Genomic DNA, 14,722 nt, shown 5'->3' on the forward strand with positions numbered 1-14,722 from the left:
ATTTTAACAATTTAGACTGTATGAAAGCTACATTGGTGTGATCCCTATATCTCATCTTATGCACAATTCTTATCGCTCTTTTTTGTAAAATATATATTGTGATGACTATAGAATCAGTCTGAACATAAAAGAGGAAACATGCTAGTAATTGGCTGCAGCACATTAACCTTTTTCAGTGTACTAATGAATGTTCTCACCTTAAGGTAATGTACAGCGTCCTGGACATTCCAGTTGTGGTTCTGGAGGGCGGCTTTGCACTCCTCTGTTGTTACACCATGAACTGCATCCTGCACCTGAATCACACACCACCACTCAATCAACACTTTGCCACTTATCTTATGATTAGTGCCAAAAAACTAAAAGCTTTTTTTTTTTTTTGAAAAAACTGATTGAAAGAACCAGAATGCTAAAATTTAATCACAGCAACTGGAGCCCGACCTGTGTGTGATTTGTGTGCGTGTGACCTCTTCCCCGTGCTTGCACCCATGGCGAGCGCAGCACATACTGCGTCCTGTCTGAAAACGGCTCAACACTGGCACTGTGTCCCTGGATGTAGCTGGACTTTCTAGCACCCTACTCATTTGTTGTCAGTATTTCTTTTCTATTTTTATGAACAAGATACCTGTACTATTAACAATACCACCACATCACCTATCCTGTATCTACTACTACTGTTTAAACTACTGCAGACACTATTTCTTGTACTCGACTCCTCAGCAGTTTTACACATATCCAACATTCCACTTGCACCTAGTATCCACTACAAAATGCCAAGTGCCTGATCAGTGTTTAGCCTTCTGCTTTGCAGTGATACTGATTCTAGTTCAGTCAGGTTCATTTGGTGCCAGAATTAATCAGGGAATAAAAAGAACCAATCAAGCTATTTTAAATTCAATTCTCAGCAAAGTTAATAAGGCCTTTGGCTCTGAACAACACTAGCATATTTTTAAATAGGTTAGGGGAAGTTTTTACATTTTTGTTATTTTTCATTGTGACTGAAATGGAACAAGGTGTTTTTATGCTGCCAAGTTTGGTGCTGAAATCAAATTAAACTGGAACATTCTGTTTAATTAGTCTAATTCATTGCCTTTCATAAGTTCAGCTCCAGTGTGAAAATTGTTATACATCAATCATAATTTTAGCTCTGATTATGATTTGCAGATGAATAGGAGGTAACTGCTCAATTATAATAGATTTGAGCAATTAAACACTACTAGTCTATATACTAGTAATTGCAAATCACTCACTTCTTTTTTCAGTTTCTTAAGGAAAAGTAATCATACATTTATTTGTCTTGGTCTACTTTTTAGACCCTGAGCATTACACTGATTATTTATGCTTTTTGCTGTGCTATAATAACTTAATCTCATAAGTGAATAACAGACAATTGAATATGCCAAAGAATGAGGCAGCACTCATATGAAAGCTCAGTTTACAAGTTAAATGATGATTACCCATTATTATATACTAAGAATGGATGGCATCTGTTGAGGGACTCTACTTCTTATTGTATTAACAAAAGGTAATCATTATAAATTAAAGCTGTCCATGAGGTCTGCCTTATACTGCAGGTAAACCCACTGCATGGATTTGGCATCCATCATTAGAGAGGACGTGAACAAGCTTAACACTTTACTTACTGGACCAATTAACAATACCTTTCAGCCCCTGATTGAAGCCAATAAATTATAAAAACAGTATATTTCAAATTACAGCTTGCGAAAGGCAATTCAAATATCTCTGACCTTACCATTTTGACCCTGTCAGCTGAGTTGCCTCCTCCATCTGTTCTGGTACAGGCAGCAGTGACCACTGGGGCAGTCGGCCCATCTGAACAGACGGGAGAGAGACTAACTGATGTCTTCAGCCCTGACCATGGTCCACCCAGACTGCTGTTATTGTTGGAGGAGAAATTGGCCTTCAGCTCGCCTTGCTGGACAAGCCCCTGTTCCTGGGCATGTCCTTGGACAGTCTGGATGCTGACCACCATGGGTCTGACGGTAGCGGTGTTAACTTGCCGTACATGTCTGTCCTCCATACCACTGACAGGAAGGCTCTCTGCCTCTTTGAAGAACCGGTCAAAGCGGTCAAGGTATGGTGGCCTCTCTGGCAAAAGGTAATAGTGGGTATTACTGACTTTACGTCCATCACGGACAATAGGGAGGATACAGGGTGCCTTGCTGGCGGGGTCCTTTCCTTGTGCCTGAATTACTTTGGGTGCAGCATATTTAGGATCTGAGGCAAAGCTGTGTGTGGTAGGCATTAGTTTGCCTGGAGAGGTGGAGAGGTAGGAGCTGTAGGTGTGTGTGGTGGAGCAGGAGTTGAGGGGAGCCTGGAAGGAGGTGGGGCTAACAGAGTAGACTCTCTGCTGGGGAGAGCCCACTACCAGGCCCATGGGGCTGGGAGTCCTAGAGCCCGGCTGGGACAAAGGGTCCCTGGGAGGGATCTGAGGTGGTCGGTCCTGACCTGGACCTAAAACATTCTCTGTAGTGTCAGCTGGTGTTGGGGACAGGGAGAGGTCTCTTGACCAGCGAGCAGATGTGTAGTCACACCTTTTAATGGGGCGAGGGGGGATGGGAATACGTGGGGGGATCTGGGGTTTGTCCTCATTGCGGGAGAAGACATTGTGCTGTTGTCCCTCCTGTGTTTGGGGGTTTGGAGGAGTCTGGGGACATGAGGTCTGGGATGGTGAGTTTGACCGAGCAGTGCATCCCAGCGGTACATTGAGCCTCCTCATGCACTCTTGCTGGAGTTCTTGGAAGATCTCTGCAGACTGGGAGAAAGATGTGGACAGGCTGTGGCTCTGCTTGGTGGAGAAAAAGAGGTTGTCCTCTAGGCCTGGTCTGTCTGGAGCTCTGGAGAAAGGAACTTCACTGTCCACCCTTTGTCCAAATGACAAAGCCTCATCGAGGTTACGAACATCACTGTTCTCCTCTTCAAGCTGCTGCTGCTCCGAGCTGTTGATGGAGCTCACCTTTGTGGAGTAAGAATATTTAACATGTTTCTTGAAAAATTCAAAACACAGTTTACAACTTGAATAAATTCTTCAATGGATCTAGGAGATAAACATTTACATTTCAATGAAATTTTGTCACATTGTGAAGTTTCCTGTATCACCTCCTACCATACCTCCATATCATCTTCATCTTGAGCTACATCGTCGTAGGCTGGCGGTGGGGGTAATGGTCGTGCATCCCAGTCCACTACTGGTGTGGGGTGAAGGGGGCGGGGCAACGATCTAGAAGGACTTTGAGGTGGAGTTCGGTCCAAGATGTTCTCTGCTTCCAGAGCCAGCTTTGCCAGTGAGGGAATCTGAATTTCAACCATAGAGGAGGGGGAGGATGTGGATGTGGGGACCTCCTCCCCAAAGTCAATGAGGGACAGTTCATTGTTGGGGTTGTAGCCTGACCCTAATGTCCGACTACTCCCCTGTTTGGAAGCAGAGACCCAGGCAGCAGGTTTAAGTTTTAAGCCCTTTATGGAACCCGTTTTCCGAAGTGATAATTTCTTTAGCCCAGCAGAAGTCAGATACTCATCCCCATTTACTGGATCATAGCAAGGCTCTGGAGACATAAATACAATGCATTCATCACCTCACTGAAAATAGCAGAGAAACTTGTAACATAACTGTCCACGGTCACTGCATACCACAAAATACAAGACACACACTAAAAAAAGCCTCTGGATTCGAAGTTACTCCTATACTGCACAGCAAGGACACCACACACCTGTTAGAAGGACACAGGTGGAGAGATGAAGAAACAATGATGTGAAAAAAATAAAAGCAAATGACAGATTCACTGCAAAGACAAAGGAAAGATGAAAAATATGGGATGTACCTTTGAAGAGTGAAGCTAGGAGTGAACAGAGAGGACAGGAGCAATGGGTGAGGAGCTGCTGAGAGAAACCAGACTTACTCTTGATTAACACTGCTGGCTGGGGAGGGCGAGGAGGAGGCTCCTCTGGAAAAATAAAAAGAGATGCAGCCACCGCAAAGGAGAAACAGACAGGGTAAACAAAAATGACAGCAACAAAGAAAGAAAGATCAGAAAACAGTTAGGAAGCAAAAGTCATATTACATATGTAAGCTTTTCAAACAAGTGTTAGAAAAAAGAAAAAGAAAAGGAAACTGTTTGGGTGGTGTTTCTTCCAACGCAGCATCCATCTGCAGCCCATACTTTGCACCACAAACTGTATGTGTTTACATTTTAAACAACAGAGTAGCCTTATAACCAAACTTGGAACACATTTAGAATAACCAGAACTACATTACAGTAGTTACGGTTATAGTTACAGAGGTGAGCACCTCTATATTTTAAATTATGATCACTTGAGAAATGCAAGTGTTGTTTTGGAACCTACAGTAGTGGAATATGAACACGTGCCCGTAATACACAAATATGGTCAAACAATTACAGAGTGCGTCTATAAAGAGAGTCAGACTGCTGCTTCAGTGCTGTAGCACCAACGATGTTCCAACCTTGAGTTTTAGCTCAGAATGTCATCGCTAAATTATTAGTTAGTGATGCCAGTAGCTTGAACTCCAGATGGTGGACACTGACGGGTTCGATAATAATAAAAAGAAGACACAGCCTACAGAGTTTGTCAGTTAAAACAATCATGACTGTGGAATAGATTAAACCTTCTCTTCCACTCACTTTTAGCTCGTCCTGGTAGCTGCGTGGGCCGAGCTGCATTGGGGTCTAAACCCAGCATATCTGGAGGATCCATGGGATTTCCAAGGTATAGTCTGGAGGGAAGAGAGAGACAGACTTAAGTACAGTAACTGTCAGTAAGATGAATGTAACTAACCTGGGTGTGCTGCAGTAAGCTGGTGGATATTTAAAATGACATGCTACTGCCATCGAGTGGTGAGAATGTATTACTTCTACAACCCAGAAAAAACTGATACAGGCCTCCAACTTTCAGCATAGGGTGTAATTACAATGCATTCTGTATTTGTAAAGTAATTGAGACATTTAAATCATGTAAAAATATAATGGTAGTAAAAGTTAATGAAAATGAAGCTGGTCCCTACTCATCAATCCTGTCAGGGAAACCCCAGCAGCGATGAGGGTTGGTGTCTCCATGTCCTGTGTGGATGAAGCTGTTCTTGAGTGGCACGCTGATGTCGTGAGCCGACAAACCCGCTACTGAAGTCACCACATTCCTGGGGAACTGGCCGACCTTAAGGGTATGCTTGTTTTGACCTCGCCACCAGTAGTTTTCTGCCCTGAAACATTTAGACACGGTCAGTATGAACCAGGACAAACCAAACCTTATGGCAGCTGGTCTAATGACCACATCAAATAATCCAATTGAACCTTGTAGTAACTTAACAATTAAAATATAGTGCATTTAGTTTAACAGATCTTCTAAAATGGTGTTATTACAGCTATTATTAGTGAACATTACAGAGCTATGAAAGAAGATACATTTAATATTTAAACCAATATGTATGAGAAGTAGATTTACTCAACAACTGAAATCTAAAGGTACATCTCAAGTTGTTTATCAGCACAGTTGTTTCTGTCACTTGCATCTTTTCCTTGTGTCTTAGTCCTGCCCACATAAGATGTGAGGAAAACACAAGGAGAGAGGACTCGAGGAAACATGCTATTAATGACACGAGATGTCTTTTCCTCAGATCCTTCATCTGAAACATCCAATGACCATCTGATTTCTGATAAAAGGGCCTGGTGGTTCACAAAAAACTTCCATGAAGGAGGGTTCTATGCAGGGACAAGGATGTAGGAACCATCTGGTAAGAGACATGAGACGTACCCTAAAACTCTTATTAACACCCACCTCCCCTCTATGATGGTAATGACATCATTGACCTGAATCTGGAGTTTGTCAGGCTCATCAAAATCCTGCAAAGCACACATGTCTGTGGGCATGGTCTGAAAAAGACACACATACAGGAGTCAACAGAGTACTTTTAACACAGCATACCTTTATCAGTGGGCCATAACGGTACAGTGGTGCTCCTACTTATTTTATCTGAGGACAATTTTCAGGTTCTTCTTTGGAGTCAGTCCACTAGGTGGAGCTTAAAGCGCATTTATTCAATGATGGATTGCTGGGAGATCCCTGGCCTCTTTGCAGAAGTGGAGCCACTACTGCCAATCACCTGTCTTTCACTTAGTGTGTTTTCATGAAAATTTGGAATTTAGGAATATGCAGGACCTTTAACCATTAAACATAAAGCTAAACAAAAACTCTTATATTTACCACCATGAAAAGGCACTTTTGGGAAGGCAAGTGGTTGATTTCCTACCTCAAGTAGGAACTCTCGCAGGGCGACAAATGTAGGTCTGTCATCTGGTTTCTGAGCCCAACACTGCAGCATGACATTATAGATATCCTGCGGACAGTCCTCTGGCTTGGGGAGGCGTTCACCTTCTTTATCAATCTTATGCAGGATCTGAGGGGTTTTTCACAAAAGAGAAATAAAGGAAAATCAGAAGGAGAAATAGAGGACCACTGAGGAAAGTATGGATGCAGGTAAATGCCCGTGTTATTTTAGCTCCAAAACATTTTTGTTTATGCATATAATACAAACTGTAATCTGTCTCTGTGTGTTTACCTGGCTTCCGTTGAGACCCAGCCAAGGCTCCTGACCATGTGTGAACATCTCCCAGAGAGTGACTCCAAACATCCACGTGTCTGTAGCATGGGAGAACGTTCTGGTCTTCAGACTCTCTGGGGCGCACCTGAAGCAGGGTACACAACAAACCACTTATATCTGATCAGAGGTAAAGCCCAGCTTGGGTAGGGAATGTGCTCAGCCTTTTATATGGGGCTACTCAGATAAAAATCATTTTAAAATATGTCAATAAAAATTGTATTATTTATATTAAGCTGGAAAAAAGCCAAAAACCAGAGCAAGCCTCATTTGATAACTAATGCAGGGCTGGAACGCAGCTTTGACTGGTGTTTCTGTGGAAAATGTCTGCAATAAAATAAATGAGGTTCACACCCTAAACCCTAAAACCACTCATATCCACTGTGGGATCACATTCAAGTACAGCTTTACTTGTTTCTCCTTCTGTCCACCCACCATGCAAAGGGAACTTTGCGATTCTCTTGCATGACATAGTGCTCGTGGTTGTTAGGCAGTGCCCTCATCAGCCCAAAGTCACCAATCTTCACTTTGTGAGCTGACGCCAGCAGGATGTTCCTGAAAAGAGTCACACATTATTAATATTAACAATTGACTAAACATGCATGCTTTTTATACAGTTTGACCTCAGAAATAGTCACTACAGCCTTTTTTAACATTATGCTGCCAAGATATTGAGCACTGTGTGCAGTCGGGATGCAACAAATTTGATCTTATACAATATCAAAAAGTTTGCTTAGCATTTTGAGAAATGTTAGTGGTTGGTATACTGTAACAATGTGTAGACATGAACATCTTATCACAGCTTTAACTTTTTTAAATGACTCATTTTGACCAATCACTAAGGTTTTTCTCAAACATCTACAAAGTCAGCACTTAAGTGAAAACGACTAATCTGGGCAAGACCAAGAACCTAGACCACCCATTACAGCTAGCCAATCAGTGGTTCATTTTGCATGTGGGCCAAGTCTCCCTGTAATAGCCTCTGAATGTCTGGATGGAGGAGCAGGAGAAACAATGTAAATAATGCATCATACCAGTAAAAAAAAAAAAATACACTCAAGGAAACGTATGTCTTTTAGAGAATGACAAACATATAGCTGCCAGAACCAACTGAATCCACCATAAAAAGCTCTCAGTCTCCTACCTGGCTGCCAGGTCCCTGTGGATGAACCTCCTCTGCTCCAGGTAGGCCATGCCACAAGCCACCTGCACAGCATACTGACACAGAGTGTGGATCAACACTGGACCCTGTGGACAAACACATCGCAGTCGCTCCAGCAAAGAACCCAGAGGAGCCAGCTCCGTCACCTACAGAACACACAGAGAGAGAGATGAGTGGGCGGGTGAAGAGAGGGAATGTAGGTATAAACAGCAAAAGGCAAGAAGAACAGATGACACAGAGGAGAAAGATGTAAATGGAGAATGTGACAAAAAAGAACCATTGGCAATGCAAATCCAAAAACCCCAAAGGGAAAAACTTAAAGATAACACAAGGTTGACCACAACAAAGGTGAAATGTTGACCTTTATTTTGACCCTCCATCCACTTGCTCCCTTCCCTTCCTGTCTCCCTCATATCTCCTGATATCACTCACTTTGGTCATGACAAAGGCCTTGAGATGCCTGACCTGACTCAGATAGATTTTAACGTCATGATGCCAGCTGAGCGAGTGCCTGAGAGAAACATGTGTTAAGTATGTGTGGATGTAAGTGAGAGTACAGGCAAGTCAAGTAAAAGCAAGGATCCTATTGACATCTCTGCATATAATATATGTGTTTTTATTTGTCTCTGTATACAGTACATCTGTGTGTGTGTGTTTATGTGTCCACTACCATCTTCATTGGGTGCGTAAGCACCACACCGTAGAGGCGAATGAGGTTCTGGTGGTCCAGGGAGTGCATGGCGTTGACCTCACAGATGAAGTCGTCCAGTGCGTCAGGCTGACTGAGCACATCTGTCTTCAGACACTTTACAGCCACGTTCAGCTGGAAATCCAGACAAAGAAAAAAAAAATCATTCAGATTATCTATCCCTCCCCCAAATTCCCACAAACTTATCATAAAGACAGTATGAATACATAGTCAAGCACCTTATCACCATAAAATGCAAGCATGCAGCACAATTCAAGCAACAGACCTCCCTAAGTTCTTAGTTTATAAGTATCTTCAAACATATAGGATATGAAAATTTTTATTTGGAGTACTGTATCATTTAGACCAGTGTCAGTCTCCTCACCACTTTCCCTGCAGGTGTCAGCCACTCTCCTCTCTTCACAACACCAAAGGAACCATCCCCAAGCTTCTCAAACAGCGTCAGGTCCTTCTCTGGGATGAGGCAGGTCAGAGCCTGCTGCTGCCCATCAAGGAGAGCACCACTACCAGGTTGTGTGGCCAGGACTCCCTCTCCCAGGGGAGGCGTGGGAGACAGTTTGCGAAAGGAGGAGGCTGGCTGGCTCTGCTGGTCCAGGCGCTTACCGCTAAACACCTGGAGAGACACAGAGGGAGAGAAAGAAAAAAATTAAGCTGGCTGTGTAATGAGGTAAGCAAATGTGGAAAACAAAGAGAGAGAAAAAAGGGCCATATCTACACTGCAAACTACGAGCACTTAGTGTGTGTGGTGTATGATGTGTGAGAAGAGGACTGGAAAGCCGAGTCCAGTTATGGCCCGCACCCAGCAGTCACTTCAGAGGAAACACCACTGATCCCCAGGCTCTTCTCTGGGCCGAAGGAAATCAAGAGCCTTTCTACTCCCAACATGCGCAAACACACACTAAACCAAAACTACAGGCACTAGCTCTATTTGCACACTGGTGTAATATCTGTATATGTGTTGAATAATGACTGCACAGCACATATGCTGGAATGTGTTAAACAATAACTAATGGATATGCAGTCAGTAAAACAAAAGCTATGGATATGATTATAAAAACACAAACAAGCACAACCATATCCTTATTATTAGTAGAGGGAGAAATTTCCTGCCTCTTGGCTTAAGCACTAAGAGCACAGCAGGAAATTACTTACAGTAGCTGTAGGAAGCACTATTAGATTAAGTGACCTGAATATTTCTGTGTATATATATATGCCCTTAAGACCTTTCCATTCCACTAAATTTAAACCTGTACAATGTGTGCGCTGTGCAGAGCCATTAAGGGAAGCCTTTGTTTGGAGGCCCTGTTTACTGAAATAGGAATGCACAGAAACCGGTGCTGCTGTCAGACACTGGGGATACAAAGCTAAATAAGCATATCAGCTAAGCAGACAAGTTCGTCAAACCTTAGTTTTTTTAACATGTAACCAGTCGGATATAAAAGATTAAACAATATTGGATTTAAAGCAATACGTTCATGTTTGTGAGCGACTTAATGAAACAAGTGTGAACTCATTATTGGCTGCTATCCAGAGGTCAATATTCAGAAATGGCATCATCAGTGAAGAAGAGGCGTCAGTGAATCCCCAGTGCCAAACATATTGGCCAGATATAAACAGTAGCAAGTGGAGTGTGGTTTCACATTTACGCTGGACCAGACATGACATAATGCTGCAGACCTTTTTAAAAACAACACCTCTCAGTAGCCTCTGTGTGGTAAGTGGGTTTCTAATAGGAGGCTCGACATTCAAGAGATTCTGACTATGGCATATTAGGACACACACACACACACACACACACACACATTAGTACAGCTGTCTTTGTGAGGACACTCACTGACATAACGCATACCTTAGCTCCTTGCCCTAACCCTGACCTAAACCTAATTGTAACCTGAACCCTAAAGCAAAGTCTTAACCCTGAAACAGCCCTTTAAATGTGAGTGAGAAGGTGAGGACCTGCCAAAATGTCCTCGCCCCCCTGGTCAAAAAATGCTAACTAGCCCTCACAATTTATAACCGTACGAGTACATGCACACACACACACACACAGAGCTGAGGAAGAAGATTTCTGTAGCGGAGGATGATGCCAGAGGTGGAAACAGACAGGTGTAATTATAGACTACAACCATCATCCTCTGGGCATCACCACTGCCAGTGAGAGCAGCAAACACACACACACAGAAAAAGTGTTGGGGACTTAGTATTCCTCTCCACACTTCATTCCTCTGGGTGTTTGTTTGATACCCTTTAATTGCTCTGTCACTGAAGAAGAGGAGGAGAAACTTTATTCTTCATGAGACAACATGTCAGTGAATCCAGCACACTCTGAATCTGTGTCACCGACTCTTGTGACCTGACTCATGTCTGTGTCTGAATGTGGACATCCTCGTGTGAAATGTCAAGCTCTCCCTTCTCTGGAGAAATAATCCCCACAGATGCACGCACATTTAAAAAAAAAACTTTTTCATAATCACCACAGTTTCAGCTACATACAGTACAGTCTGCAATGGTAACATAATAAATTGCCCAGACAGGCTAAGTAAAGCCAGAAGCATCTGGTACAAGTAACATCTTGAAATTATTTGAACCACATACACACACACACACAGCCACTACTAATACCAGGAAATTTGTTACTAGAAATTTGAAGAACCGAGTGCCCCGATTTAAGGGCACAGCAGTACTGAGTCCCCTTAACAACAAACTTGCATCAAATTAACAAATATCACTATAGTAAAGGCTGCTTTTAAGCACGTCTTCACATAAAAAATTATTCAGCAAGGTGTTCCACAATATGATCACGGTGGTTCAAGCATTACAGTAGGTTTCCCTCATGTGTTGTTATTGTGTTCATATGAATGTATCCATTGTGACAGACAGACGCCACCACAGCGACATAATGTCAGGCATACCATGACCCATAATAAATGAGTATTCTGTGTGTGTGCTGTGATTGTCTATGTTGGTCACCTTACTCATCCAGGACTTGCGCTTGCACATGGCTTTCCTCCTTTTCACAGCCTCCCACAGCCGTCTCTGCCCTTTATCAGGAGAATAAAAAATAAAAATAAAAAATAAAAGACAATTACAGTGATGGTCTATGGTAAAACACTGTGCGCAAGAGTGTGAAGACTGCAGCTCTATGGTTCCTCTTACATTAGGAAGACCCAGAGGACTGGTTAGGGTTATTACAGGTACAATTTCAAGTAAACTAACCATAATTGAAAGAAAATTCACCCTTTAATGTGAAAGATGATTAAGAGGAAACACAAAGAGTGGATGACAAAGGGAGGGAGGGAGGGAGGGAGAAAGGACGGAGAACACGTACAGTACAGTACTGCAGTATACTGGAGAAGAGACTGAATATAAAGCATAAAAAAGAACAGCAAATAAAAGTAAGAAAGGTCTATGACCCAGAGAACAGTGAGGTGAGTGGAGGGCAAAGATGTCAGTGAGTCTGTGGGTAGGAGAAGTGGGTTTAATTAGTCTTAAGCGGCTCAGAAACCGAGGCCCTGAGGGTTTCAGTAACTGGATTTAGAATATTACTGCTACCATCCCCTTCAACACACACCCACGTAGCACAGACAAAAGACTTGGCACAGTAATGTCTCCTCCTATTGTGCCTAATTATCAGTTACAACTTATGAATGATATTAAGGGTATTAGTTATGGAGGATTTGCTTCAGTTATGCTGGAGCCTAATTACAAGGTGCCATTATAGCAGACAAAAGTAATACTTCAGGCTATATATAGATTACATAGTAGGATATCACTATATCAAGTTGTACAAAAGCCAAGAGAATACTGGCAGGATACTATTCATTAAACTTAAACAACTTTAATCCCTATGCTGTGTATAATTAATGACTGAAAATGATATGCATGAGTCAAGACTACCACTGCATTTAGAAAAATGCAGGAGTTCTGCCCCTGTGGAGGCAAAGGCTACTTTACAACATGGTAGCTAGAGTAAATAGAGAAAAGAGAGGAGCTGATGCTGCCTGGTTAAGATTAGGCAGTTAGACATTAGCATTCTTGCCAGCTTCAGAAATTCAGTCACTGATCTGCCAAATGGATTTTTACCACCATTCTCTGTATAAGTGACTACTGAAGAAACATCCAAGCCACAGTTTAGGATTAGGACTGTATGGTTGCTGTACATTTCCAGTCTATAAAGAGATAAGTAAAAGCAAGCCTCAGAGTCTACAACCCAGAGCATGTGAGCAGACAGATTTTGGACAGAGCGCAGAGCAAGCATCACCCTAACTCCTGTTCCAAGTCCAGCCCAGAATGCATCCATCTTGCACAGTCATCCAACAGTTTTCAGTCAAAAATCAGCCATTGCGAGCTCAATAATGGAGTTCCTAAAGTACTTTAAAAAGGAAAGTGAAAGGTTATACAGCTGTACTGTATATTCTTATTTAATTAGGCCCATTGAGTCATTGGATTTTTCATATGACTTTTTGTCTTAGAGTCATTGTTACATACATTTAACTGTAATTTGAAATAAATAATTATTTAGAAAAAAGTACTTTAGTTCTTTGGGGTGTAAGGCTACGGTTTAAGCTAAAAGTGAAATACATGCAGATTTTTTTTCCCCATTTCTGAAGTGAGTGGGTGCAATCTGAATGGAGCGGAGTACAATCTGAACATTAATGAGCAGAGCGGCCTGGTGCAACTTTGAGTGGGTGAAGAGCTCTATGAGCGAGGAGCAGAAATTCTCATCGCTCCACTCTGTTCATGTGCTCTGCTACAGCCATGCTAACAGTTCTATACACCAATCAGGCATAACGTTACAACCACCTGCCCTAATACTGTTTGCATAGGAGTCAATGTGGCAGTTGGTTGGCACTCCTGTCACTCTGCAGCTCACTTCTGTGATGCCAGTTGCTTCCACAGTTCTACTGTCAGGAAGAGCACAGATGTGTCTACAATTCAGTGAAAAACGTATGTAAAAGGAGTGAAAACTGTGGTCGTGAGGACAAGTTAGAGAATTCTTTAGACAAATTCAACAGCCTCACCGCTGTAGGTGTGATATCACCACTACAGCCCCTGACTCTTTCTCTTCATAGAGACCAATGTACACTATTTCTCATTTTCAACCATTTTAACAAAGATTCAAATAGATTTTAGTCTTTTGAAAAGTACAAATGGAAGTTAAAAGTTTAATCTACAGTAGGGTAACCTCATCATCAGTGAGCCGTGGTCGTCCATGACCCTGTCACCAGTTCACCATTTGTTCTTCCTTAGACACTGTTGGTAGGTACTAACCACTACAGACCAAGAACATCCACCAAGACCTGCAGTGTGGGAGATGCTCTGACCCAGTCATCTCACCATCACAGTTTGGCCCTTGTCAAAGTCACTCAGATCCTTATGCATGGCTGTTTTTCCTGCTTCCAGCACATCAACTTTGAGGACTGAATATTCACTTGCTGCCTAATATACCCCACACACTGACAGAGGCCACTTTAACAGATAGTCAGTGTTATTCACTTCACCTCTCAGTGGTCATAATGTTATGGCTGTGTGGTGTATTTATGCACTATAATGTTTGAGCTAAACATCAACATCTACAATTTTTGGTTAACATGCTAATATTAGCAGGTATAATGTAGCCATGTTCACCATATTAGTTTAGTATGATAGCATGATAACATTTGCTAATTAACACGCAATGTACAACAGAAGCCAATAAGAATGTCAAGTATAAAATTTCAGGGATCACTACAGTTTTTCCTGGATCCTAGAGAATATCTGTGGTAAATTCATGGCAGTCCATCCCATAATTGACAAGATATTACGTTCAAAACCAAACGTGTCATGGTGACAAGATGGGAAGTCAAGAGATCAGCAAAATGCCATTCCCACCAGAGGAACTTTCCCCAAGGGAACAGGAACATCTGCAGAACTTAGTTCCACTACCTGTGTTTCCACCAGAGGAATCAGCTACATTTAGTTCCAGAGCATAGTTCCACCCCTCAAAAAAAGTTCCTTGGTGGAGGGTAGTACTTTGGGAAGGCCAAAGAACTATCGAGGTGAGGCCTACAGTGATTTATGATGAATGGTGCTGACTGGTCAAATGTAGCTGTTGAGATTGTACATTTTCATTTGTTTAAACCTCCTGGGGCTTTAGCTGTGCTGCAGAAATCCAAATTACAATGCACTTAAGGGGCCTTTACCCCAGGGAAAGTTCTTGGACTTCCTGGGAACCCTAAGTCCG

At 42.4% G+C, this 14,722-nt stretch overlaps 1 protein-coding gene across 6 annotated transcripts in view; it reads right to left on the reverse strand.

The window, feature by feature from the left end:
• Positions 1-14,722, reverse strand: part of tnk2b (tyrosine kinase, non-receptor, 2b) — a 58,473-nt gene that overhangs the window by 7,072 nt on the left and 36,679 nt on the right. For 4 of the 6 annotated variants that reach the window (XM_020624035.1, XM_020624034.1, XM_020624036.1 and 1 more), the window contains 14 exons: positions 11,470-11,540; positions 8,864-9,112; positions 8,461-8,613; positions 7,773-7,936; positions 7,064-7,183; positions 6,590-6,716; positions 6,281-6,427; positions 5,809-5,903; positions 5,039-5,233; positions 4,659-4,750; positions 3,918-3,962; positions 3,130-3,563; positions 1,751-2,974; positions 198-293 (listed from right to left, as the gene is read on the reverse strand). In XM_020624035.1, the coding sequence (XP_020479691.1) occupies positions 198-293; positions 1,751-2,974; positions 3,130-3,563; positions 3,918-3,962; positions 4,659-4,750; positions 5,039-5,233; positions 5,809-5,903; positions 6,281-6,427; positions 6,590-6,716; positions 7,064-7,183; positions 7,773-7,936; positions 8,461-8,613; positions 8,864-9,112; positions 11,470-11,540 (3,212 nt within the window). The remainder of the gene's footprint in view (positions 1-197; positions 294-1,750; positions 2,975-3,129; positions 3,564-3,917; positions 3,963-4,658; positions 4,751-5,038; positions 5,234-5,808; positions 5,904-6,280; positions 6,428-6,589; positions 6,717-7,063; positions 7,184-7,772; positions 7,937-8,460; positions 8,614-8,863; positions 9,113-11,469; positions 11,541-14,722) is intronic. The other 2 variants (XM_020624033.1, XM_020624037.1) reach the window with 2 other exon arrangements.

This window comes from Monopterus albus, unplaced genomic scaffold, assembly GCF_001952655.1.
Source record: "Monopterus albus unplaced genomic scaffold, M_albus_1.0 scaffold319.1, whole genome shotgun sequence".
Classification (NCBI taxonomy): Eukaryota; Metazoa; Chordata; class Actinopteri; order Synbranchiformes; family Synbranchidae; genus Monopterus; species Monopterus albus.